The 25265-nt window shown below is 40.7% G+C and overlaps 1 protein-coding gene across 2 annotated transcripts in view; it reads right to left on the bottom strand.

Annotated features, from left to right (window-relative positions):
* itpr3 (inositol 1,4,5-trisphosphate receptor, type 3) overlaps positions 1–25265 on the bottom strand; it is a 72025-nt gene that overhangs the window by 6324 nt on the left and 40436 nt on the right. Inside the window, exons 22-54 of one of the 2 annotated variants that reach the window (XM_085258957.1) lie at positions 24649–24793; positions 24413–24557; positions 23343–23557; positions 22966–23086; positions 20326–20380; positions 20074–20239; positions 19456–19623; positions 17230–17304; positions 14853–14972; positions 14319–14441; positions 11428–11628; positions 11218–11333; positions 10153–10288; positions 9942–10067; positions 8428–8553; positions 8225–8345; positions 7936–8117; positions 7693–7841; positions 7503–7611; positions 6945–7038; positions 5996–6171; positions 5411–5567; positions 4148–4362; positions 3689–3889; positions 2941–3051; positions 2483–2578; positions 2282–2389; positions 2102–2185; positions 1913–2023; positions 1216–1408; positions 963–1082; positions 648–817; positions 80–244 (exon numbers count right to left, since the gene is read on the bottom strand). In XM_085258957.1, the coding sequence (XP_085115083.1) occupies positions 80–244; positions 648–817; positions 963–1082; positions 1216–1408; positions 1913–2023; positions 2102–2185; positions 2282–2389; positions 2483–2578; positions 2941–3051; positions 3689–3889; positions 4148–4362; positions 5411–5567; positions 5996–6171; positions 6945–7038; positions 7503–7611; positions 7693–7841; positions 7936–8117; positions 8225–8345; positions 8428–8553; positions 9942–10067; positions 10153–10288; positions 11218–11333; positions 11428–11628; positions 14319–14441; positions 14853–14972; positions 17230–17304; positions 19456–19623; positions 20074–20239; positions 20326–20380; positions 22966–23086; positions 23343–23557; positions 24413–24557; positions 24649–24793 (4600 nt within the window). The remainder of the gene's footprint in view (positions 1–79; positions 245–647; positions 818–962; positions 1083–1215; positions 1409–1912; positions 2024–2101; positions 2186–2281; positions 2390–2482; positions 2579–2940; positions 3052–3688; positions 3890–4147; positions 4363–5410; positions 5568–5995; positions 6172–6944; positions 7039–7502; positions 7612–7692; positions 7842–7935; positions 8118–8224; positions 8346–8427; positions 8554–9941; positions 10068–10152; positions 10289–11217; positions 11334–11427; positions 11629–14318; positions 14442–14852; positions 14973–17229; positions 17305–19455; positions 19624–20073; positions 20240–20325; positions 20381–22965; positions 23087–23342; positions 23558–24412; positions 24558–24648; positions 24794–25265) is intronic. The other variant, XM_085258958.1, reaches the window with a different exon arrangement.

The following is a 25265-nucleotide window of genomic DNA, read 5'->3' as shown; positions in this document are numbered from 1 at the left end:
AATGAACACAGACACTTAGATTTCCCTTCCTACCACAAACAGCACAAACACCTGACAGGTCACTGTGTGTGCTGTTTACCAGGATGCTGTAGAAGAGCTCGTGAACGAAGAGTCCCAGTGTGGACGTCAGGACGTATGCCAGGTGATAGAGGAACTCCACATCCATCACCATGGCTTTGTACCCCATAATAAATGTGCCGTTGTTTCCCACAAAACTCACCACAAACACCACTTTATTGATGAGCTGGAAATGGACAAAACATGGACAGCACAGTGGATGATCAGGCTGGAGGTGTTGTTACCAAAGAGATGTAAAAGGACGCTGGCCAATTGTAAGAAATAATTGTAAGAAAAGCAGAAAAGTTCTGCTAGCTCATTTTCCTTTTAGTCACAGTCACATCTGATAAGTGTATTCAGTGTCTTCACAGTTTATATTTTTTAACTGACCAGTTCACTGATCACCAAACTTAACTAAAAAAACATGAAATCGTCATTTTGATTTTAAAAAAGAAAAAATCTTCATCAACTCTGAATAAAACCTAGAAATGTAAACTGTGAATCAAGAGTTTAAATATTTAAAACGGGTACCAAGCCATGCTAAGCTAATCGCACCCAGGGTGCAGATGTGTAATGTGGTGTTTTCTCACATTAAGTGTTCCCAGCACTATTAGCGTGTTGCCAATGCCTAGGTGGTAGATGGACCTGAGAATCAGAGCGACGGTGAACGGCGTGAGAGAACGCTGAGAGAACAAACCCAGGACGGAGAGACCGGTCAGGACCCAGAACAGCATCAACAACAGAGAGTCGTCGATTGCACCTACAGAGGAGAAGAGCATCGTTTTAAGTGCCACATCCTCACCTCGACCAGTCCTCCACACTTTCTACAGATGATGACAAAAATAAAATGACAGTGTTCGTGTGTTTAGTCGTATTTTCAGATCTATCAGTACTTGCAGTAGTACCTTGTCCGGAGTCGTAGGGGTAGAAGAAAGCGATGATGAGGTTGATGAAGAGGGCAAGTTTAAAGGAGATTGTTCCCCACAGACTCATCCTTCTGGAGAACCAGTACAACACTGGCATACCTACACAAACACATACATGTTGAGCCTGAACACGCTGTTGGGTTTTTATATGTTGAGCAAAAGTAGAATTGATGTGAGCACCTGGCTCACACGAATGAAGCCTTTACAGATCACACTGAGTGTGTGTACTCACTCCTCAGCTTCTTCTGCCACTCCATTTCTCCATGCAGGAAGGATGTTTGCTCGAAGAAATGTGTGACTTTGGATCCCTGCTCGTCCAGCTCAGTGGTGTTGAACACCCTGATCTTTGACTCCTCTGTCAGAAACTCACAGATGGGATGAACGGGAAACACAATCTGCTCCATGCTGCGGTCATCGCGAACAATCTGGGCACAGACAGATACGTAGTTTAGACAACGTCTTCTACACAGATGATAAAAGCTCGATCCTCTCTAAAATGTAGAGATGAAGTTGACAAACTCAAAGAAAGCACATTTTCAGAATTTACGGGGTTTCTTTTTGGGTTATGGATGGTGTAGACAGACAGGAAAGAGAGAGGAAGACATGTAGCAAAGGGCCACAGGTCGGACTCGAACCCGGGCCTACTGCTGTCTTGCCATAAAGCATATGGTCAGTGACTGAACTATGAATTCTACTTCCTGGTGGTGGCTGGAACGAGGGGGGAGCATCTCTGCTTAGATTGTTGTGACTCAGACCAGGACTGAGTTGTGTAACCGAGGAACAGAGATGCTTGTTAAATAAACAATTTGAAAAAGTTACGTTTTACCCAAACGATCAAATGCCATTTTGTGCTATTTGATAACCAAACCACAAAGTATTATAGGATCAATGGCTCAGGATAAAGATCTTTATTTTAATAGTAGTAATACCTCTATCTGTGAAGTGAGCTGCTCGTAGTACTCCAGCGGGTCCTGCTCCACCACAGGAGCTGGAGCTGAGGACTTCAACATCTGGGACAGAGGTCGGTTGTTCAGGTTCAGCTGCAGACACACAAACAGCAGCATGGTGTCAGTTTTAGATTTTTACAACTTGACATGGATGGATGGATGGATGTTTACCATTGAGGAAATGCCCTCCTCTCCCTCTTTATTGTTCTTTTGAGGTTTTAGGAGGTTGTGAAGGACTTTGTTGTGTCTCGCCAGCTGCAAAAACACATCAAGAACTTTATTTTGACCCTAACCAACCACAAAATATCATGAGCTCTTCCAGATAGCCAATAGGAAATTGAGTTTAGTCACCTGCTGAGCCAGGATGTAGATGTTGTGCCCCACCTCCCGAGGAGAAACTTCCACCTCCACATCTTCACATTCGCTCTCCTGGTTGTAGGCCTTCTTTATCACCTCCACCTGGCAGAGTGGACATGTACACACTTAGATTTTTCTTGCTTTTCAATAAGATCTTTAACAGCTGCTTTATGGACATGTGGTTCAGGGTCTGACCAGCTCTCGTGGCCGCAGGTTCAGCAGAATCCTCTCTGCGTTCTCGCTGTCGTGACGACTCTCCATAAGAGCCAACAGCAGCTTGGAGGCATTGTCCTGTCGAGCAGCAGTCAAACAAATGGACTGAACCGTTTGTCAAGTACTAGAGACAATGACTTCTATCTTTACACAGACAGGAATGATATTTGTGGAAATGCTGACTTAAAAACCTGGAAACAAACCCACACATTAACCTAAAAGAGTGAGAGATAAATGATGGTGTTTGGTTACATTTGATCACCTCCGACACTGCGCCCCAGATGACATGTTTAAACATAATTACATTTCAAGCAGTGTTAGATTTCCTGTGCTTCTTTTAATGCACAGAAATATGAAAATAAGAAAGATTTCTGCACTTTTGCCACTATGGTGTCGCTACACTGAACTCCGTCTAAATGAAAGAGGCGACTCCATTTTACCTTCAGCTGCAGCACCATCTCCATCCGATAGCGACATAGAGGACTGATGTCATTCAGGATCAGAGCCGTTATGATGTCGATGCCGTTGGACTCGTGGGTCACGATACATGTCTGAAACACAGAAAACAAATGTCTGTGTAAGACAGTGCAGTAAACAAAGGACACCTTGAGAACGTCTGGAAAATTAAAAACTAGAGGATAACATCAGGTCTCTTCATCTGTTGTGCTGGCACTCGTGGTTCTTTGGTGCCTTTTGAGCCCACGTTTTCAGGGTGCTGGTGCCAGTTTCTTTTTCAATGGATGTACCTTTCTTGTCTGGTAGCAGACATTACCAATAGCACTGAACAAAGCGACTTTCTCATATTTCTAGTAGTAAGTATCGTCTTGCATTACCAACCACTGGCTTTGTGTCACATGCAGCTATATCAATCTGCCCAGACTAGGAAATGGAGACCACTGGCCACTCCTTAGTGAGCAGTTACCCCATGAATGTTAATAATGTAATCATCTGCTTTACCGCAAATGCATCACTACTGACGAGGGACAGTTAACCTAACAAGCATGTCTGTGGACTGTTGGAGGAAGGAAATCCACACAAGCAGAGTGAGAACACTCAACTTCCAGCTGCAGGTTTGAACCTACAGCCTTCTTACAGTGATGCTGCAGCGTTAACCGCTGCACCACCTTGGAACCTGTACGGTCAAAGAAAAGTAGAAACCATTGTTTCCACCCTGTTGTTCTCATGTACCTGGTTCTCTTGGCAGGGTCCTTGGCAGTATTCTGTAAGTGTTTCCAGGGACTGAATGATGAGGTGGACATTTGATTCATTGATGTACAAGCCCAGCAGGCCCAGGCCACCCGTCGTACTACCACACATGATGTCCAGGAACTGAAGTGTCTCACACACAAGGTTGTAGTTGGCTTTGTTATTCTGACAACGCAGGAAGTTCTGGAAACACAAGGTCACAAACTTGAGCCTTACATTTTCTGTATGTGTGCTCACATGAAGAAGATGCTGGGACAAACAGCTTTACTTCCTGTACTGGCCTCTAACAGACGGTGCTAAAAGACCCGCCTAAAGTGGAGAGAAAAACATCCAACTTGTCTCTAAAATATAGGTAGTAGATATTAACTTTTTGTCACATGTTTAATGCTATACAATCTGTAAAAAAGGCTCAACACTGTTCAGTAGTTAGCAGGAACTGACCTGTAGGTCGTTGTTGTGGTTCTCACAAAGCAGCTGTAGGAACCTCAAGATCGGCTTCATGATGGTAACAGCTGGTCCCATCTCTGTCTCCACCTCCTTCTGTTCTTCAATAGGTTGAGCTGGCAGGGTGGAGGTGCCTGGGGCAATGGGCGCCCCTGGTACCAACAGTGGATGACCCCCTGTACCCGGAAGTACACCCATTGTGGTGGAGCCACCTTTAAACCATAAAATATTATTACAAACATCTTTCGGAACTCAAACCTTTTCAGAGTCTTATTTTTCCCTTCACAAAGGTGCATAATACATAACTGTCTAAGGAGCTTGGAAAGAAAAGCGTCTGGACTTCTTTAAGTTTCTTGAAGATGTTGCACCTCTCATCCGAGAAGCTTCTTCAGTTTTAGGGTCAAACGGTGGAGAGACCAAACAGCCACTTCACAAGCGCATGGCACAATATAGAAGAGCCACCTCCACGGGACAAGACTCAGCAGTCCATCTGCATCTTAAGGATAAAGGACACTCTTTTGAGGATGCCAATGATAACATTTTGGACAGAGAGGACAGATGGTTTGAAAGAGGAGTGAAAGAAGCCATCTATGTCCACTGTGAGCGACCATCTTTGAACAGAGGCGGGGCTTACGACACCAACTCTCTGCCATCTATAATCCAGTTTTGAGATCCTTCCCAGACGCCTTAACGCCCACTCACATCCTGGGCCATCTGACCTCAGGAAATCACATGATAAGGTGGGGCCAGGTTTCACAATGAGCCCACCCAAAACTCTGGCTGATTGTGACCCACACCCGCTTTCACACCTTGGCTCATGTGATTAGGTAGAGGATCATCAGGGGGTCCTTTGACCCTCTTGGTGGGTCACTCCCACTAGGCTTAAATCTGGGACTCTCCACCATTTGACACTAGAAGTGAAGAAGCTTCTCGGATGAGAGGTGAAACGTTTTCAAGCAACTTAAAGAAGTCCAGACGCTTTTCTTCCCAAGCTCCTTAGACTACGATGACCTGGATGACTGAGAACCTTCACAGACATAATACGTAATTGTTTGTTAATTAACCATTTAAAACATTATATCAAATGTCTAAACCTGATCAAAGTTCCAGTGAGTGATGCCAAACTATTGGTTACAAAATGGGGTTTGATCATATCATCCTCAAATAAATCTAAGGAACCCTAACTATGGACGTACATTGAAACTATAGAATAATCGGATTGCACAGATGTGTCCTAAACTATTTTCAGATGGCTCTCACCGTTCTCCAGCTTCTCGTTGGCCTTGTGCGTCATCTCTCCAACATTAACAGAAACCGTTGCTTTAATGTCGGCCTGAGCTTCTTTCATTCTGTCATTAAACACTTTAAAGAACTTCTCTGACTTGTTGTCCCCCATCATCAGTTTGTAGAAGGAGTTCTGCATCAGAAGTGGACAGAGTCAACACACCAGTTTAACACGGGACCAAAAACAAGCTTGAAAACCATCCCAGCCCAAAACCATGCCTAAAATGAATCAAAACCAGCTCTGAAGCAGTCTTTGTTTTAAAACAATATATAAAAGATGGTCAAAACTAAACCCAGCGTACAACCACGTCTAACCAAGAACCAACTTCTTTCATTAAAACGGTCCCATTGCCAGTACCACATCCTGCGATCTCTGGATCAGCTATGTTGGAGAAAACTAATCTACACTATTCAAAAAAAAGTGACCATTCTTGTCTCAGATCTATTGTTTTTACACGTTTGATGTATTATTTGGTTTTTCCTGTGCTTTTAGAACGGACTTGGCTCTGTAATTTCATAACAGTGACTTAAATGAGCAAAGAAACTTCTCCTGTCTGCTACCTGTATCTCAGTGTTTCCTCCCTCCAGCAGACAGATGGCCAGCTGGATGCTCTCCTGGAAGATCTTATCATTCTTGGTGCTCATCACCAGATCTGTGAACAGCTTCGTTCCTCCTTCACGATCCAGACGACACTGGATTGCTGCCACTGCCGCCCAGTCCCGCTCCTGTTCACCGCCTAACTCACAGAAAGAAAAATACAGCATAATATAGCAGCTTGTGCACAGACAATATAGATTATAGCATCATAAACACATTAGATTGCTATTATTGTGTTACGTAAATCATGTTAAATAAATGGTGTCCTGGGGAATCTCCCCCCAGACTTGGATCAGTGAGCTCAGTGGTTCTAATTAGCAACACTGAACGCACCGACACATAACTTCCAACAGGTTACAAATTAAATCCAAGTCTGGGGAATTCAATTCCTTCTTAGTAACTATATAAACACACCAAAAGCCTTTAACCCAGGGTCCGCTACAGCAACATAAACATGATGGGTGGGTCTGAGGATTTCGTCCTGGTATCCAACAGCAGTCAGAATACTGCTGGCCCGCACATGGAGGTTATTGCCACCCTCCAAGGATATACATGAGACAACAAACCTATCAATGTCAAATATGGATGCGTCATCACAAAGGAGCTGGACTACCTGTGCAGCAAAGACACCAGCAAAAAGCAGCACTAGAGAAAGATCAGTAAGGAAGGATAAAGACAGAGAAATGAAGCCACCACCTGCAAAGTCATCCTCTTTTTGGGTTCGTGTCCAGTCTACAATTGAATTTAACAAAGCAGGTGAAACGGATTTCGGATGTTTTGTGCTTCACTGAACACAATGACATTCCTGAACTTATCTGACTATGTTATACTGTTATGATCAAATGTCTCCTGCATTTTATTTGAGCAGTGTTTATTATTTCCTCTGAACAGTGTTTGTATGAAGCAGTTTACCTGGAACTCCAAGTTCAGCTAAGTCATTCTTCTGGTTGGTCTTCTTGTTTGGAAACAAGTAGTTTTGCAGTAAAACTTTCCGCAGCACTAGTCCCTGAAACAAATCAACAGAAAGTCCATTCAGTCTCCATCCTGTTACATTTAACTGAAACAAAACCAAGAAATAAGCCAGAGATTTCAGTTTGGGGAAGGCTTCATTCATGATCAGTGGCAGCAACAAGGCCTGGCAGAGAGGCTGAAGAATGGGGAAAAGACGAGAGAGGGTGGGGAACGCAAACACGAACAGGTGAAGATGATTCAGCGAAAGGGGAGTGTTTGGGTTGTGGTCCCATTCCAGACAAACTGTCTCAAATGAAATAAGCATAAATATGGAAAAACTGCAAAAGGACCACTGGAAGCTACAAAACCACCAAAGAAGAATGACCACAACAACACTGTGGTTTTCTTTAAATATACTGTATTTCTCAAGGACCTGCCTTTGTTGTTCGACCGTGATTATAATGGTTTTGATTTAAGTTAAACAGGCTGATTGTGGTAGTCCAGCTACTATTAACTCACCTTTTCATCAAAGTCCAGAGTCCTGATGAGCATCTCCTGCAGAGTCTTTAGGACTTTGATGCACAGCTTCTCCTCTGAAGACATCAGCGCCTTGGTGTGCTGGATCAACCTGGTCAGCACACGGACATCATAATTCCCCTCATCCCTCTAGTGTCAGTGCTCAAGCATGCTTTACACTCAGATGACCTACTTGGAAATGAATCCTCCGGACTCACAGCGCTGTCGGATGTCGGTTCCTTCAGGGAACAGCAGCTCCGGCTGATGGAGGACATCCACCAACACCGAAAGCTCAGCGTTCACCAGTGGCTTCAGACGCTCCTCCAGAGTGTTTATGATGTCCTGAGGAAGATACAGAGGGAACAAGGTTAAATACAGTTTACTGCAAGTTAATGTAAATAAAGAAAAGTCTTTTTTTCGGTGTGCCCTTGTGCACCTGCAGCTTCTCGATGATGTTCTTGTAGTCCCAGGGGTTGGTAGGAGCGCTAGGGCGGGTGAGGCGGGAGGAGGATTTGTAGTTTGGATTGGAGCGCGACAAAGAGTTCAAAGCTGACGTGGACAGCATGGTGTTGATCTGAGCCTCCAGTTCCAAAGGCACAGAGATGGAGCGACTCTTAGCTGGACAAAATTCACAAGACTTAGTCACCCTTTTTTAAGTGGGAATGTGAGAGAAAACCATGGGAATCATTCATGGCTGAGACGTAATGCGGTGCCAGGTTTGTTACCTGTCACAGCCAGCGTCTTGATGCATGCCTCCACCTGCCCTCTGTGCTGCTGCTGCAACCAGGGACAGTCCAGCAGCCTGACAGACGACTGAAGCAGCTGAGTCATGATGGTGTGATGAGTCTGACAGGGACAGAGAAGCAATCAACTAACTGGAACCACACCTAAACAGTTTTATATCACCAAGGTGAAGCATTTCCTTCACCTGCAGAGAAGTGCTGTTTTCAGAGAAAGGGGAGCTGAAGAAGGCGTTGATGGTGTCAAAAACCACGCCGATGATGTATTTCTCCAGAACGGGATCAGAAAGACGCTTTTCTCGTTTATTACAGACCTGCAGAGAGGGAAAAACCCGGAACATCAGCACCATGTCACGTCAGGTTGTTTTTTGTCTACTTTCTTATGGATATGACTCTCAGAAACTGTTTACCTGTTGTTCTGCTGTAGATAGTTTTTTTAGGCTTGTCACTTTTTTGACCTCCTATTCTTCAATTTCCTCAGATATTTTTTAAGGATACTCCCCACACAATGCTGGTATAGGCCAAGTTTTAAGCTAATAGCCCTTTGGGAATCACCTTGTCTTACATCCTAGCAGGGCCTCCTCCTGAAATTGACCTTGTGTGGGTGTGTCAATTCAATTTTATTTACACAGCACCAAATCACAACAACAGTCGCTTCAAGGTGCTTTATATTTTAAGGTAGACCCTACAGTAACACATACAGAGAAAAACCCAACAATCATATAACCCAGCGGTCCCCAACCCCCGGGCCTCGGACCAGTACCGGGCCGCGAGAGTTGAGGCTCAGGTGTGAAATGTATGGTTTTCCATACAATGTATGTTGTCCTGCCGTGTGTGTGTGTGTGTGTTTGGAGGTGGATTGCCCCTGCTGTGTGGAGAGGAGTGTGTTTTGGTACTAACCGTTTTTGGCATACTTTCAGTTTATTGTTTTCTTTCTTTAAAAGGTGACAGCAGCTTGTCCGTCTCTTGTAGGTAAGTTATTAATGGAAGCATTAATAAACCTGTTAATTTAACTATTTTGCCTCCCTGTCTCCTTTTTCAACCTGGACACCTTTTGTTACTTTCCCTCACCCCTGGACCTTTTTAGGGGAACGTAACACCTTGTTGGTGTAAAAATGTTTTATGCCAAACTCTGTTATCCAACTAAACCAGGGGTGGCAAACTCCAGGCCTCAAGGGCTGGTGTCCTGCAGGTTTTAGATCTCACCCTGGGCCAACACACCTGAATCAAATGATTAGTTCATTACCAGGCCTCTGGAGAACTTCAGCACATGTTGAGGGGGTCATTTAGCCATTTAAATCAGCTGTGTTGGATCAAGGACACATCTAAACCCTCGAGGCCTGGAGATGCCCACCCCTGAACTAAAGAGACTAAATTTCAAATTGGTTCTTTATTAAATTGTCTGTTATGTGAAGGCAGCACTGGTTCATCTGTTGAATTAGGAGGCTTTTAGGTGAGGTTTAACAAAAAAAAGGAAAAGAAATCTGCCAATGTCCAAAAAAAGCCTCAAGTGCTCAAGACCACTTCCCCCCCAAATCCAACTCAGTGGAAGCAAAATATAAAGAAAGACTCTGCACATTATTGTAACTATAATGTTACAAAGCTGGAGGCTTGTGTTAAACCTGGGTGTAGTTTTAAATAATGAGGTAAAGATTTACAATAGTTTACCAGTTATGATGATAAACTATGGTGCTGTTCCTACCCGAGCCATGTCCACAGTGAAGTCCTCAAACAGATTCCAGATGTGGTTGGATGTGTAGATTTCCTTCATCTCCACCTCTGTGTCCACATAGCAGTGATTCACAAAGTTCACATAGGCAATTTTCACCTGGAGACACACAGGAAGTCGAGTTAGCTTTCTGGTTTAATCAAAGCTGTTTAAAAACCTTAAACCACACAAACGCGGTGAGAACCTCAGTAATGCAGTCCTCATGGGTCACCACCCTGACCACATCCTCCAGGGGCAGCAGGGAGGTGCATTTAATCTCCGTGTACACGTTCTTCCCCTCTGCACAAGCAGCCAGAAGCTCCACCAGAGAGATGTGATACCTGCAGGGGGGGAAATTATTTCACATTCAGGTCTCAGACGGAAACACGACAGCATGTTTGGGATGGGAAATAAAAGCACCTGATGGTAACTTGTTGTCCACACAGTATTTAGACTCAAGTAAAATATATATGCACCCACACGTATATATACTTGAAAACAGATGTGACTTCTTATAGGGCAAAATCTGCCAGAACCAAATCTGTCAATTCTGGAAAAACTAAAGATTGATAAACATTCAGTCCATTTTAACAAGTCATGACTCGTGTCTCCTGTTTTGCAGCTGTGGCCACATCAGCTGAAGGCTCATCAGAAGAGCCACGACTTGTGTGTTTATAGCAGCAGAGTTAAGGTGGTACAAACTTCTGCTCTGCTTCTTCTTTTAAACGATTTGACCGATGAAACAAATGAACTCCTCGACGTCATCTGTAGCTTAATATACAGCCACGCGTCCAGAGCGATACTGACACACTGCATCATTGTGTCTGGGTTTTGGTATTAGAACAGTGACACAGCACTGCCACCATCACGTCAGATAGTGCATTAGAACAATTGTATAACTATAAGTTCACAATCACTGCAAGAACTTCTCAAGAAAACATGTTTAGAAATTTAATACAATGTTGAGTAGCTGGTTCAAGATCAGAGGAGACACAAATTCCTTTTTGATTGAATCAGGAAGGACATAAAAAATCTTAAACATGCAGAGCGACATGCTGTTTGGATCCTTTTATATCCTGTTATAGGATCATTTTATCCTGTTATTGTCTCCAGCTCGAAGCTTTCAGTCATTTAACAAATAAAATACAATCCTGTCATTTTTAAATGACCGCGTTATGGTTAGTATCAGGTTTTACGACGATGGATGGATTAATAAAACTGCTTTTTTTCATTATTTCAACATCATCATCATCATCGCTGCCTTGGTTACCTGAGTGGGCTGGTCTCACTGACGCCCTCCCTGCTCTCTGCCATCAGCTCCAGCATGACTTTAAACGAGTTCTTGTCGTTGTAAAAGACGACCACGTCCTCACCGGCGTTTGTTAACTACAAGAAGAGATGAAAGGAAAAGTTGAATACATCAGCATGAAAACACGGGTGGATGTTTTAGTAGAAGCGAAGCGGTGCGTCTCATCCTCACCTCGGTCATGATCATGTCCTGACACTTCTTGACGTACTTGCCCTCGGCCTTGATGATGGTGTGGAGGAAGTTGAGGTACTGGACATGGCGGCCGTGCGTTGCCAGGCAGTGGATGAAGTGATGCAGCACGCTCTCAGAGATCTCGCTGCACAGTTGGTAGTTATTACTGAAGATGTGCTGCACTGTCTCCGCCTCCAGGAGCTGGACATGAACAAGGAAAAGTTTGGAAATCAAAAAGGTTTCACTTCAGGTCAGTCACATCAACACTGATATTTATTTATATAAGAATAGTTTTGACTTTTTTTTCATTACAAAACCCCCCAACTGCCTCCTGAATGTTGGAAAATGTTGGGAATTTGTTTTCACTATGTCACTATGTCCCTGTGACATCATCCAACCACAAAACAGCTTATAGTTTATAATATGGTTTCTAATCACAAACCTCCTGGGACCTGGCGTCACATATGTGGACATCACATTTTGGGTTATTTAGACCAAAATATAAAATTTTGCTCTACAAGGGCCTGATATCCACTTATGAGGACATCATACTGCCACTGTACTATCAAAATTTAAAACGAGTGTCCTCGTATGTGGCTCTCATTTTTCTGAGAAACAAAAATCAGGTAAAAAAAACAAAATCTGGTAATTCTTTGTTTTTACATTCATCAGGTCCCAGTCAGCCCAAATAGCAAAGCGACATTAAAAATGCATGACGTGGAAGAGGTCAGGTCTTGGGAGGTTGATATTCTTTCTCTAGCTGATTAATTTTCATTCAAGTCCTCTTCAGTACACCGAGCATTAGAGTTGTCAGAGAGGTTTCTCTCTACCAGCCACTCAAATCACTTTAAAAAACCCAGAGACAACCGACATTTTCTTTAAACGAGTAAAAGTTGATTAGCTAAAGTAAAATAAATGAAAGCCGTTTAAACAGAAGTAACTTGATCAGGTGTTTTATGTAGAAGAAAATCCAACTATACAAAAGAGTTCTGATTTTGGCTTATTTAGCTTCACAGAGCTGACAGAAATTAAAGGTAAAGATAATTAAAAGTGATAGAAAACTAAAACTGAAAGGTTTGACTACACTGCATTTAAAGAGAATCTGGCAACGAGTGTCTCTAAATGTAGGCTGGGTATATAAACAGGGAAGTAATTGGCTAATTGGACTCGAGTGTCAGAAATTTCAACTTATGAGTGTGGGACAGGAGATAAGATATTACAGTTTTTTCTGAATGCTTAAACCCTAACTGTGATTCCTGTAGCACAATCTCTAAAACTATTCAGACTTATAGCAAATCCACTCACTGAGTTTGCAAAACTAAAAGCACAAAAACTGCTTTGCACTCAGTTTGCAATTTTGTAACACACACTTTGCTAAACTGTAGGCACAATTCACTGCACAACACTCAATTACCAAATTTCCAACACACTCCTAGCAAAAGTATACACATGTATGGCTATCATTAACACTAATTTGCCAACTGTCTGGCACACTTTCACATGTGAAAACTTTCTTAGATAATTCGTTCACTTTGCAATCAGCCTAAGCACTATAATACAGGTAAGCTGTGTGTGCGGAGTACAATGGAGGGAGCAGAAAGAGTGAGAAGTAGAGGAGGCCGAGGAAGAGGACGTGGAGGTGAAGAAGTAGGATGAAGAGGACGACAAGGACAAGGAGGAGCAAGAGGAAGACGAGGAGGGGGGAGAGGAAGATGAGGAGGGGGGAGAGGAAGGGTAGGAAGAGTAAGAAATAGAATTGCTGATGACATCAGAGCTACAATAGTGGACCATGTAATCAACCGTGGAGTGACCCTGAGGGTAGCTGGCCAACGGGTCCAGCCTAACTCGAGCCGCTACACTGTAGCAAGCACCATAAGGACATCTTGAAATGAGAATCGGTTAGCACAGTCACTTCGCACAAAGATTTGTAGCACTGCCGTATGCCAATGAGAAACACACCAATACCATTGATGTAAAAATACTGAAATTGTTACTTTACAGAATTGCTAGATGACCAGATGCTGGGACAGAGGAAGCATGTTCACTGCAGACCAAGTAACCCATATAGTCATTATGGCGACTGCAAATAATCCTATACTTGGAAATAAACACTTGTGTTTGTTTTGATGTGTTTGAATAAACAGCAGTACTTGAAGTTTGGATCCCTCTATGCTTATGGATCTATGACAGAAGTATGAGCTCACACTGACATAGCCTACCTTGTGCACAGAGAAAGCAAAAGCCAGATGTGTTTTGTATTCATACCATCAGTGTGCAGTTGGCGCATTGTGTGCTTAGTAGATGATGGCTTGTGTGTACTGTTTGATACGGAAACACCATTTTTACGAAGGTGTGAAGAGTTAATCTAGCTGTGTTTGCTTTTGCAAGAGAACTAAAATGTTTGGATAATTGGGTGACAGGTTTTCTTATTTGTGTGAAGAGTTTTGCAAAATTAGCCAATAGTTACATAACATGTGCTTAAGCAATCAGAAAAAACTGTAAGACTGTTTTCTCACTTGACATATTCCTAAAGAAAAAGAAACACACACACACACACACTCGTTTTCATATCTTAGTGAGGACATGTCATTGACATAATGCCTAACGGATACCCTAAGCCTAACCATAACCTAGCTGTAACCCTCACACTAAAACCACATTTTGAGTCTCAAACATGCCTCCAAACTCGTTGGCGACGGGCATTTTGTCCCCATAAGTGACTCTTGGTCCCCACAGGTGTAGTAGCATGACAATTTCTGTCCTCACAAAGATGTCTGAACATGTAACCACACATAAAAAAAACCACCCTTAAAGCGTACTGAACGTCCACTCAGATTTATGAACTAAATAAGCATTTTGTATAACTTTTGCACATTTGTGAAGCAGCTTACCCCCGGGTTGAGAAACAAGTTTAGGTTTTTGTGTAACAGAGCCTGATTCTCTTGGTTCCCCATACAGAACTTCTGCAGGAACAGGTGAGTATACTTGATGATCTCCTGCATCTTCACATCATTCTGCACACACACAGAGACAAACACGATGGTTAGTCTTGGTTGAGCTGAACTCTCCTCTCAAATCTGGCTACAGCCAGACTATTTGAATATATACATATATTTTAATCGAACGAAAGAAATCCACGAACACCAGGGGCAAAAGTTAACTACAATAAATATGAATGGCTGCTAAATAACAAATCTCAGCCTGTTTGATAAGTATTACATTATTATAACTACTCCACAGTTCAAAATGAAAAGAAGACTGGAAAAAGAAAGAACATCTGTAATAAGTTATTGATGAAAAACTCCACTGTGAGATTTCAATGTCATTTAAAATAAGGCTGCATGGCTTCAAGTGCAGCACTATTTGAATTGACCTGCTTAATTAAGCCTGCCAAGGTGCTTTTAATTTGGGGTGTCCTGTCTTACCTTGTCGTAGGAGACCTGCAGCAGGTCCAGCATCACTTTATGAGCACCCATGTTTTTTAGCAGCCTCTGCTGCTTCTTCCAAACTCCGCTGCTGCACATCTTATTCAACCTCTCCAGGATCTGCAGGGGGGAGGAGCAAGATGGCAAACAGTGGAGTCATGTGCAGTTAGACAGATGATGGTCAGTTTAACTTTGATTGGTTAAAATACTTCATTTCATTTTAGTTTTCTAGTGTCAATGTCAGTTTGTTTTTATGAGTGTTATTTTCATGGGTGAAACAGATATCAGAGTGCAAGGACACCCTTCATTTTTTATATTTTGTTAGTAAAAGGGGAAATAGGTGCACTGTTTTATTGAAATATGTGCAAATATATGTGAAAATACAGTATACAACAAGCTTGAAAGTCAGTATTTGGTATCACCACCTTCATTCTTCAACACAGCCTGAATATTCTTCTCAACATTTCAACAACAACAAAGTAGTCTTCAGGAATAATTCTTAGGCTTGTTGGAAGGACATCTGAAGCTCTTCTTCGGATGTTGGCTGCTTTTTTTGTTCCGTTCTTCGTCCCACACGGCTTCAATAATGTTGAGGTCCAGGCTCCAGGGGGGTGGGGGTGTCAATCCATTGTGTTTTTCTATCCAGGTATGCTTTTACTGCACTGGCACTGTGTTTATACTTTACAATTGATTCTTTGCTAAGCTGTCTGCTATGTGGAGACACAACACAGGTTTATCTCTTGAGTTAGGTGTCTTTTTATCCTTGAATGATTCTTAGGTTAGCATTGAGCTTAAACAATAAGCACTGGGTTTATATCTGGGACTCTCCACCATTTGACCTTAGAACTGAAGAAGCTTCTCGGATGAGAGGTGAAACGTCTTCAAGCAACTTAAAGAAGTCCAGACGCTTTTCTTTGCAAGCTCCTTTGAAACAATAAGCACTGAAAAAATTCCAAGTCTGGCTCCATGAAAATAAAATATAATGAGGTTTGGCTGAAGACTGTTGCACGGTACTGTAGAGCCTGCAATTATATTTTTTACATTTTTTCTAAGCTCTAAGTATCCCACTGTGTATTTTAGCTTAGTTTTAATTAACGATAGTATCTCTGATGGGCTGTATATGCTAAGAAATGAGTTTAATTTGCATTTTTAGCAATTAAAGTTTTCCCCCCAAAGAAAGTATGCACTGTGTAAAAAAGTCTTTCATAAAGCCATTCCACATTTAGGAAAAAAAGTTTTCTTTACACACTAAAAATGTTAACATAAAATACATTACGTAACACACACAATGTAACACATTCATTACTTTTAAACAATGTCTGTAGAATTATCTTTAGAACAACTAGAGTAGGTGCCGTGTTGGGCTCAGGGCTTTTTCACACATATTCTAAGTGATAAGACATTTTTTCATTTCTGAAAATGCTAAAATGAATCTTATTTGTGAATAAAACGCATGTTTATTCATTCATTGTTTCCCGAGCGTTTAATTTAAAGACATACTTGGATAATACTGCCAGTTTTCCCCAAGACTCAATTATGGGCCCATTACTATTTCTTTAAATATACTGTGTTTTCAAAAATGTGTGTGTTTTACTTTCAGGTGGCGCAGGTGCGTAGATCATGTTTAAGCTATATTAAAATCTATAACCTTGTGAATTTTTAAAAACTTTGACTTGTAGAAACTAAGCACATCTACAAATGAGTCTTACTCACAAAAAAGCCAACTGATGTTATTTCAGTTTACTTTAGTTCATTTAATTAATAAAATATTAAGTGAATCATCAGATTAGCATTTTGTGATTTTGTAGACATAAAACAAATAATGAATCACATAAATATTGATTATTAATGACGTTCCAATGTGGAAAGAGTGTGATTCATTGATAAAGGTCGTGATAAGAAATTGTACCAAACCTAATTTCTTTCAAAACACTGAAGAAATACAAGATAATTTGAAGTCATAGTGGCAACAACCGAACATTTGGAAGCTAAAATTTACCAGAGCAGAAGGAAGGTTTTGATTGGTTGAATTTGGAATATAATTTTATACCAAATAAGGACTTAAATCTATCCTTTAATTTTCATCTTCGTTTCCATTTGTGACATTCTGCAGGTGTTGTTCACCAGAGAAACTAGTAGGAGAGAATAATGATGGAATTATCCTGAGCAGAGAAAAACCACCATTGCTGGAGAGATAAGAGATAAGATCACCACGTGCAGGACGTTTTCAACAGAGATACATCACAGCTGTGTCCTTGTTGATTAGTTAATAGATGATTTTTTGGAAGAACGTTCCAGAAAACCCAACAGACAGAGACAAATCAAAAAGAAAAACTGATCACGTGTTGAAGAAACATTATCGAACGGGCGCTCTCACCTCTTTGACTTTCTGGTAGTTCTCGTTACCCTCCTTCACTTTCTCCTTCTTGGGTGTTGCCTCTTGTGATGCCCCCTGCAGGATGCAGAGGGTCAGACAGCATATGCAGTTCTCTCCGAGTATGGCACCACACTCATTGTGTCCTCGCTGAGGACTTTACACTACATTTCTGATCCTAGTCAATATTCAGATTCACTTGTTAACCTCAACATTTACCAGCTCACTAGCAAACCAGCTTGGTTAGTGTTAGGTTTTGTTTTAGCCACATGCTAAAAAGGCAAACTTCAAGAAACTAGAAGATATTATATTCCAAATAAAGTCTCATATTGCAGCCGTTTCCCTTATAATCGTTTTGATTTGGGTGCTCCAAATAGCCACAAATCGCATTAAAAGAAAGGCGTGGATGTTAACCTAACCCCAATCCTAATCCTAATCCTAGATGGGTTACCAGAGGTTAAGGAGCAAATATATCACTAAACAGACATGGGTAGCAGGGTAGAATAAGTGTGTGGGCGGATGTAATGTCTGCAAACACACCAGCACATCTAGTTTCTCTAGGAAGTAGCGTACTGGAGGCTTGCACCAGTATCGGATGCCAAAAACAAACAGTTTGCGTACTGCAAACTGGTTATTGTTTATTCCAATATTTCTTAAAACGTTGCCATCTCTTCTGTAAGGTTACTGGTTTTTAAACTATTTTTAAACTCCTAGAACTTTTGAACAGCAGGTTTAGAAGTTCCCTCGCTGGATGAAGCTCTTTCTTTACATTAAATTTTTTATTACAAAAACAACTTCTCATGTTAATGCGATTGGTTGTTTTCATTATCAAGCTAACATTTTAACAAAGCACGACTAGCTGGTTGGGTTTTTTTTAAACATGCAGTGTGGGTGTATAAGATGTATGACAACAAGAAACTAGTTCTAGAAAAACATTTGAGAAATAATGTTTCTGCATTTCAAAGTATAAACAACAAGAAAGAAAGAATAAGGAGAGATGCCATGCAGTGAAAGTGCCATGCCACATATAAACCCACTACCTTATATCCACATGATACACCAGGAAGCCCAACACCAACAGGAAGTGAGTTTAAAAACCAAGATGCAAAAGTTCAAAAGATATTTTTATTTGTTTTTGTTTAGTACTTTAGTTTTATTAGTAGTATTTAGATTTTTAATAACATGTTGTTAATGTGTTGTATTAAATAGTGACTGAATGGGGTAGTTGGTTAGTTAGTCAGTGGTTAATAAATTGGTTAGTTGTTATATTGACAAAAGCTTATGATGTCAATCAGCCACCGAGACACAAAGATCCTGTTGGTTCTGAAAAAAATTGAAATCTTAAAAGCAGTTTAGAGAACATACAAAACAAAGTAACACTGACTTCAGCTAGCCTTTAAAACCCCTTTAAAATCGCCTCTAAACCCAGACTTACTCTGGGATTCCCCTCTCAGCCAGCTCAGTACATATGTACTGTTATTATTTAGATATGGGAAGGTTTGAGCCAGTATTATAGACTTTAAAGACAAAGACACAATAACAAGATAATATTTATGAAGAAAAATGGCCTTAGCTCCTCGGCATGAATACTTAGACAAAAACCGACCTCTTGGTATTTTAAAACTAACTCTGTTAAAATAAAACCTCATAATTTCTTATTTCATGAATTTGATTATAATTGGTTTATTGGTCATATAGTCAATTAAAAATTATGACCACTGAATTAAAAAATACTGGCAGCACTATCCTACATCACCTTGTTCTCAGCTTATCACATTCACAAGATTTTCAGAAGACTTGACCTCTGACCCTGATGTTCGAACTCATCTGAGATTTTTCAGTTTGAAAGTCCTACGTCGCTTTGCTCTTGAGGATGCTGGTTAACAATGAATGACTGCTTGGTCATCAAGTCTGCAGCTGTCTGTGTTTGTGTCCACAGTATACTACAATCAAAGACTAATACTCTCACCAGCTGAGCTCTGCAGGCTTTGTATTACACGTCTGTATAAGACCTAACTTACGTACATTTAAAACCTTTGATTTGAAAAGTTTCTTCATAATTTCTCATCGTGGGCTCCTGCATTCTCAAAGCTTTAGCTTTCACACACTCAGTAGTATCACAATACAATTTAAAAATGTTTTATTTAAACAGGGGGAAAAATCCACAGAGATTAGAAAATCTCTTTTGCAAGGATGCCCTTATCTTATTCTTATCTCATTAGTCCTTACCTCTGTTTTTTCCTTCTTGTCTTTCTTGTCCTTCTTCCCGTCTCCTCCTCCCGAGCTTTTCTTCTCCACCCACAGTTCAGATTTCTCCACCAATGTCCTGAGGCGATCCAGATCTGCCTTAATCAGCTTGTAGTTCTCCACATCCTGAGCGGAGATCAGCAACTGGACCTGCAGTCACAACTTGGAGGATTAACATGAATATTCTGCAATATTTTTCATGTTCTGAGTTCCCACAGAGGACTGTAGCAGAAAGCCTGGGTTAGCAAAGAAAGCACCGTTATGTTTGAGGTTTTATTAAACTAGCTAACGCAAAGAAAGCCTGGATATACTGAACTTACTTCGCACTACACCCCTCAGGGCCACAGATCTCCAGGAAGATTTGAAAAATTCAGTGAATACAAAAAAATAGACCATTTGAAGGGTAATTATGAGGAGTTTAATGAAGAATTGCTGGTCTTATCTAGTGTTGTGTACACTGATTCTCATGACTGTACTTCTGCTTTTTATTACATTCCCTTCTGAATGACAGTAAAGCATTTTAAGGGGTCAGCATTTTGTTTAAGAGATACTGGATTTGTTGTGTGCTTATTTATGTCGATTTTGCATGTCTGTGTGCACCTGTTTAAAAGTATGTAACATTTCCTGTCGCTGGCTGAAGTGTCTGAAAAGCAGCTGCAGGGCTGCAGACACCAGAGGAGCGTAGTCATGCATTGTGAGGTGGATCAACACCCGCAGGAACATGCGACCACCTTCATCGTCCACCTCCAGGATACTGTTCCCTTTTCTGCGCACAAACACACAAAGTACTTAAGATGTGTGTATGTTGTATTAATAAAACCTGTGCATGAATGCATGTCCAGCGATACATACCCAACTCCAAACATGGCCTCTGCCTGCTCTCCAATGAACTGCAGGTTGATGGTGGCTGAGTAGGGACAAAAAGGCAGATGTTAATAAACAACAGAACTGAAATTAATTATTCATGGTTTCACACCAAGTTGCTCATACGGTTCACTCTAAATGTTACCCATTACTGTGCAAAAGTCTTGAGCCAACCCTCATTTCTTGATGCTCTGCTAGGAAGATGGACAACATGTGCAAGCATAGATAGAAATACAAACAGTATGGATCATTCTAATAAGCTTGAAAGTCAATATTTAATATGACTAGATTTATTCTTCAACACAACCTGAACTCACAAATTCCTTTAATTATTCTTTAGCAATAATTTCCAGTTTTCTTGAACAGTCCAAACCTCCTCTTTGGATTGGTTAGCTTGTTCTGTTCTCTTTCATGATCCCACACTGCTTCACATTGTGGAAATCTTTCAATCTAAGTTCTGTTTATCTGGACGCTGAATGAACAATGGGCTGTGAGTCATTAATATGCAAATTGTCTTGACCATTGATCAAAGACCACTGATTGATGGTCATGAGTACCAGAGAGTTGGGGAATGGCTGCAATCACAGCATTGTAAGATGGTGAAAGATGTCCCCTTTAGTCCCCTCCTCGATTCAGAGATGCTTTCCCATTTACGTGAAAAGTGTCCTTTCAGTGGTGCTAGTTTCAGTCATGTGCAAATGTACTGTTTATAAGGTTGGAAACCTGCAGTCAGCTGAGACTAAAGGAAATCACCTGGATGAGTAACGAAACGTTTCACCCACTGAAAACGCTACGTCCAGATGAACACAAACCTTTTGGGATTTACTTACCTGGATGAGCATGCATCAAGACATTCCAATCTAAGTCGTGCACCAACTATTAAGAAATAGGGTTAAAGACTTTTGCGCAGTAATTTGTGTTATAATAATAAAATGACATGTCAACTGGTGAAGAAATGTGGCATGTGCTCTCTGTAGGTTCTTCTTTGCCTCTAATATGAGCTTATCTATGCACTACCTGTCATGTCCATGTTAACCGGCACATCTGAGGCATAGGGAGACAAGTAACACAAGCACCTTAAGAAAAACTGCAGGGTGGATATTCAGGTAGACAACACGCAAAAGTTTTTCTAAAATCCGTGTAAATTTATCCCATCTCATTAAAGTTTTGTTAAATATTCAATTATTAGATTCATCATATTTTAATGGGACCTGTCATACCTCTTTCATATACACATTTTTATTTCTGGATCCTAGCAGAACAACCTCACAGTTTATGTCATTACCTGGACCCAGCATTTTGAGTTTCTTGTGTTCTAGTAATATTTTGGATTATGTTTTATGTTCAGGTTCATTTATAGTCTTAGTTGTGAGTTTCTTTTATTCCGTGTTTAGATTCTCGATTATTAGATTCCCTCTTGTGTCTTTGGCCTCTGTGTCTCTCGCGGTGCGTCTGTGTGTATATATGTTGTGAGCCCTCGCGTCTTGTTTCCTTCCTTGTGTTCCACTCTGTGTTTCTCCAGCCCCTCGTGTCTCCTCTCTGTCCCCCCCGCTCGTCTGCCTTTCCTTGACTCCTCTGTCAAACACGTCTCAGTCTTGTGTTTCTCCATTTACTGTTTTACTGTGAAGGTCTCGTGTTTCCATGTTCGGTGTGTCCTGTTTTGCTTCCCCTGTGGCGTCATGTTAATTTGTGTCAGCTGCGTTCCCTGAGTGTTCTCACTTTCCTCGTTATCTTTCTGTGTATATCAGCGTCTCCCTCGTACCAAGCTGTGTGTTCTGATCCTAATTTAGTTTTCTCTATTGACTTGTTTCAGCAAAAAAGCTGGATTTTGTGTTAAAGTCCTGTCTAAGAGTCTGCGTCTGGGTCCAATCCTGCCTGCCACACACAGTTCATGACAGTTTAAAACTAATAAAAATCTATATTTATCTTATAGTTGGCCTTGGTGCAGCCCTGGCTGTACTACTATTAAGCAAACAAATATTTTGAGGAAGGAAAAAAGGAAAAACTGCAGGTTATGACTCACAGTGAACAGTAGTGCAAGTAATGACCTCATTACTTGACGAGTTGTCCATGAAAAAATCCACCATTATAACAGTATATGGATTTCAGAAAATAAGGAAAAGCATAACAGGTCCCAGATTATTTGAATTGTGTTTTTAGGTATTTAGATATATATTGGAAACTAATTCTTCCCTCAGGGAAGTGCTACAGGTCCATCAGCACAAAGACTGACAAACTCAAGAATAATTTATTCCCAAAAACCATAACCACGCTGAACTCACACATGCACTGAAAACACAGGTCCACCCACCAATCCAAGCACTTCCCTCCATAAACAGAACACACATCGTCACTGTGCAATACCTAATTTACGTGCAATAAACTACACTGTAAATATATTTCACTATTTGTATTCCTGACTTGCATATTTGTACATTGTATATTTTTTAATACTGTTCAAATGTATATAGTGCTGCAGAACTGTGCACTTTACCCCCTTTCTTGTCTTTTCCCACATGTATGCACATGCATGCATATAGAAGCAGAAGACAACTTTTTATATATAGTTTATGTATGTTAGAGTTAAAATGAATTGAATGAGTTTATTTCCACCAGCTGTGTTTCTACCTGCATGCTCCATATTAGTGGTAGCGTCAGCGTCAGCCATGGGATAAACGTCCACAAACTCCTTCTTAAATACAGACAGGAGGAAGGAGAGGCGATAGTCCAGACGGACATTCAGGATGAACTGATGAAAAGAAAAGTGGAATTCAATTACAATAACATAATTTTACATATAGGGTTTGAATGTCATTCTTATAACTTTTCTTACAAACTAAAGGCATTTTGTGAGCAGGCCCTTTTGCTAAACACTGGTTGGGCAATGTTGTCTAATCGATATCTAATAAATTTCCTTTTAAATATTGTACCGCATTGGATGGCTGTACCTAAAAACAAAAAAGTGGCCACTGAGTGTAAAATGTGTTAAAATTATTGTATATTACCTGTAATATCTCCAGTATCTTCAGCTTAGTATCCATCACTGTCAGGTCCATGTTGTCGAGACTATCTTTACTGGCTCTTTGTCCTTCAAGCACAAGCGCTGGCCCCATTCCTGCCCCTCTGGAAACTGCACCTCCGAATATGGACTGTTTCCTGTTGAGGACCATGGTCGACATCATCTGACCCATCCCGTGTATAGAGCGCTTCACGTTCTTGCCTTAACAGAGAGAAGAAAAAAAGCATGTCAGTGTAATTAACCTGACAATATTCAAAATAAAGTCAATAACAGTTATACATGGGCACAAAAAGACCTCTTGGAACGAGTCCAAGAATGTTGTTGCTGGACGGTCCAGCAATATAACCAGACATAAACAAGTAGAAAACAGCACAAAATGAAAGGTGAAAATAACTGAAAAGAATCAATAAACAATAAAGACAAATGAAAAAATGCTTGAAACAGAGAATGAGCTGAACTTGATAAACAAATCAGCCATGTTTGGTTAAAAAAAACTGGAAATACAGATCAAATGACCAGAATATACAAATGCAGATGAGAGAGAGAGAGAGAGAGCAAAAAAGATTTACTGCAATTCCCATAAATTCATAAATAAAAAGAAAAGACATTTTCTTCATAAGGGAAGGAACAATTGAGCTTTAGCGAGCTTTAACATTATAATAGATGAATAAGTTATCAAGGTATCAAAGATAAATGTTTGTTTTTGTTTGTTCCATTTGACTTTTAATGGACTTTCATTGGACTAAATAGAACAAGCGCATTCAGAGATCGGTGCGAACTTGACCTTGAACTGATTTTCACAACAATTAGAGTTTGGGCTCTTGTTAGTATCTACTATCACACAAAATCTGAAGATGATATCTTAAAATTGTGGAATCTAAACTGCTCAAACAGGCATACAAAGAAACAGGGCCCGTTACATTCTCCTAGTTCTTTTAAATAGAACTAATAAAAATAAGTAAGTAATTGAAGATAAAAACTAAAGTTAAACTTGGCAGGAAACCTGATGTTGTTAAACAATTGAATGTCTTAGCTTGTTATGGTATTTTAAGTCACCTGATGCATCATCATTGAATACGAGACCAGCGTGTCCTGGATTGAGTCTGCAGTCAATGATGCCCAGCAGGGTCCTTGTGAGTCTGAGCAACTCAAAAAAACTGTAGAAGCCAAAGTAGATCAAATGTCTGGCCAAACTCACCACCTGAAGGAAGAAGGGAAATGGAAGAAGTAATAACAGACAGTAGTAGTAGAACTTTTTAGTGAAGTTGTAAGACTAGGGAGTAGAACCAGACCTCATATGTGAGCTTGTTTTTCTCCTCGTCATGGAATGGCATGTCATCATTAAGGACGTTGTTAAGATACTCTTCCATGAAGGCCATAGTACTGGAAAACCGGTTCTTCTTGTTGTCCCTGCTGTCGTCCATGTTAGAGTCATAACTAATGATGAAAAAAGAGAAACACCACAATCTTTGTAATAATGTTTTGAGGAAAAAGATCTGTTGTGAAAAAAGCAAGGCCCCAGAATACTTACCGGAACGTAAGATGAAAAGTATTACATTGAATTGAAGGACCTATGCAGATTCAATCTCATGACAGTGTTGGAAAAGTGTCAGGAAAGTCTTTATGACAATACTCAACTTTAAATAAGTGGTTCATGATCCTGTCTAAAATATGTGTAGCCAAGAAAGAGGCACATATGTGGTATCCCTCTTTGTGTTGCACCTGCGGATTCCCTCTCACTTACTGTCAGGACGTTCCACAATCTTTTTGACAATTTGTGCCACGTAGTAAACCAGCTATTACTACTGGACACATTACCTGTACTGGGATAAAGATGACTGTCAAGACTTTTGGAGTTCTTCAATGAACCCACGAGACCATTTAGAAGACGCTTATAAAGAGTGTCCCC

The sequence above is a fragment of the Mchenga conophoros genome, linkage group LG20 (assembly GCF_057382185.1).
Source record: "Mchenga conophoros isolate Kocher_MC1m ecotype Shallow Benthic linkage group LG20, M_conophoros_male_GT1.1, whole genome shotgun sequence".
Lineage (NCBI taxonomy): Eukaryota > Metazoa > Chordata > Actinopteri > Cichliformes > Cichlidae > Mchenga > Mchenga conophoros.
The sequence above is the reverse complement of the archived record's forward strand: the minus strand, read 5'-3'. Positions and strand labels throughout refer to the sequence as shown.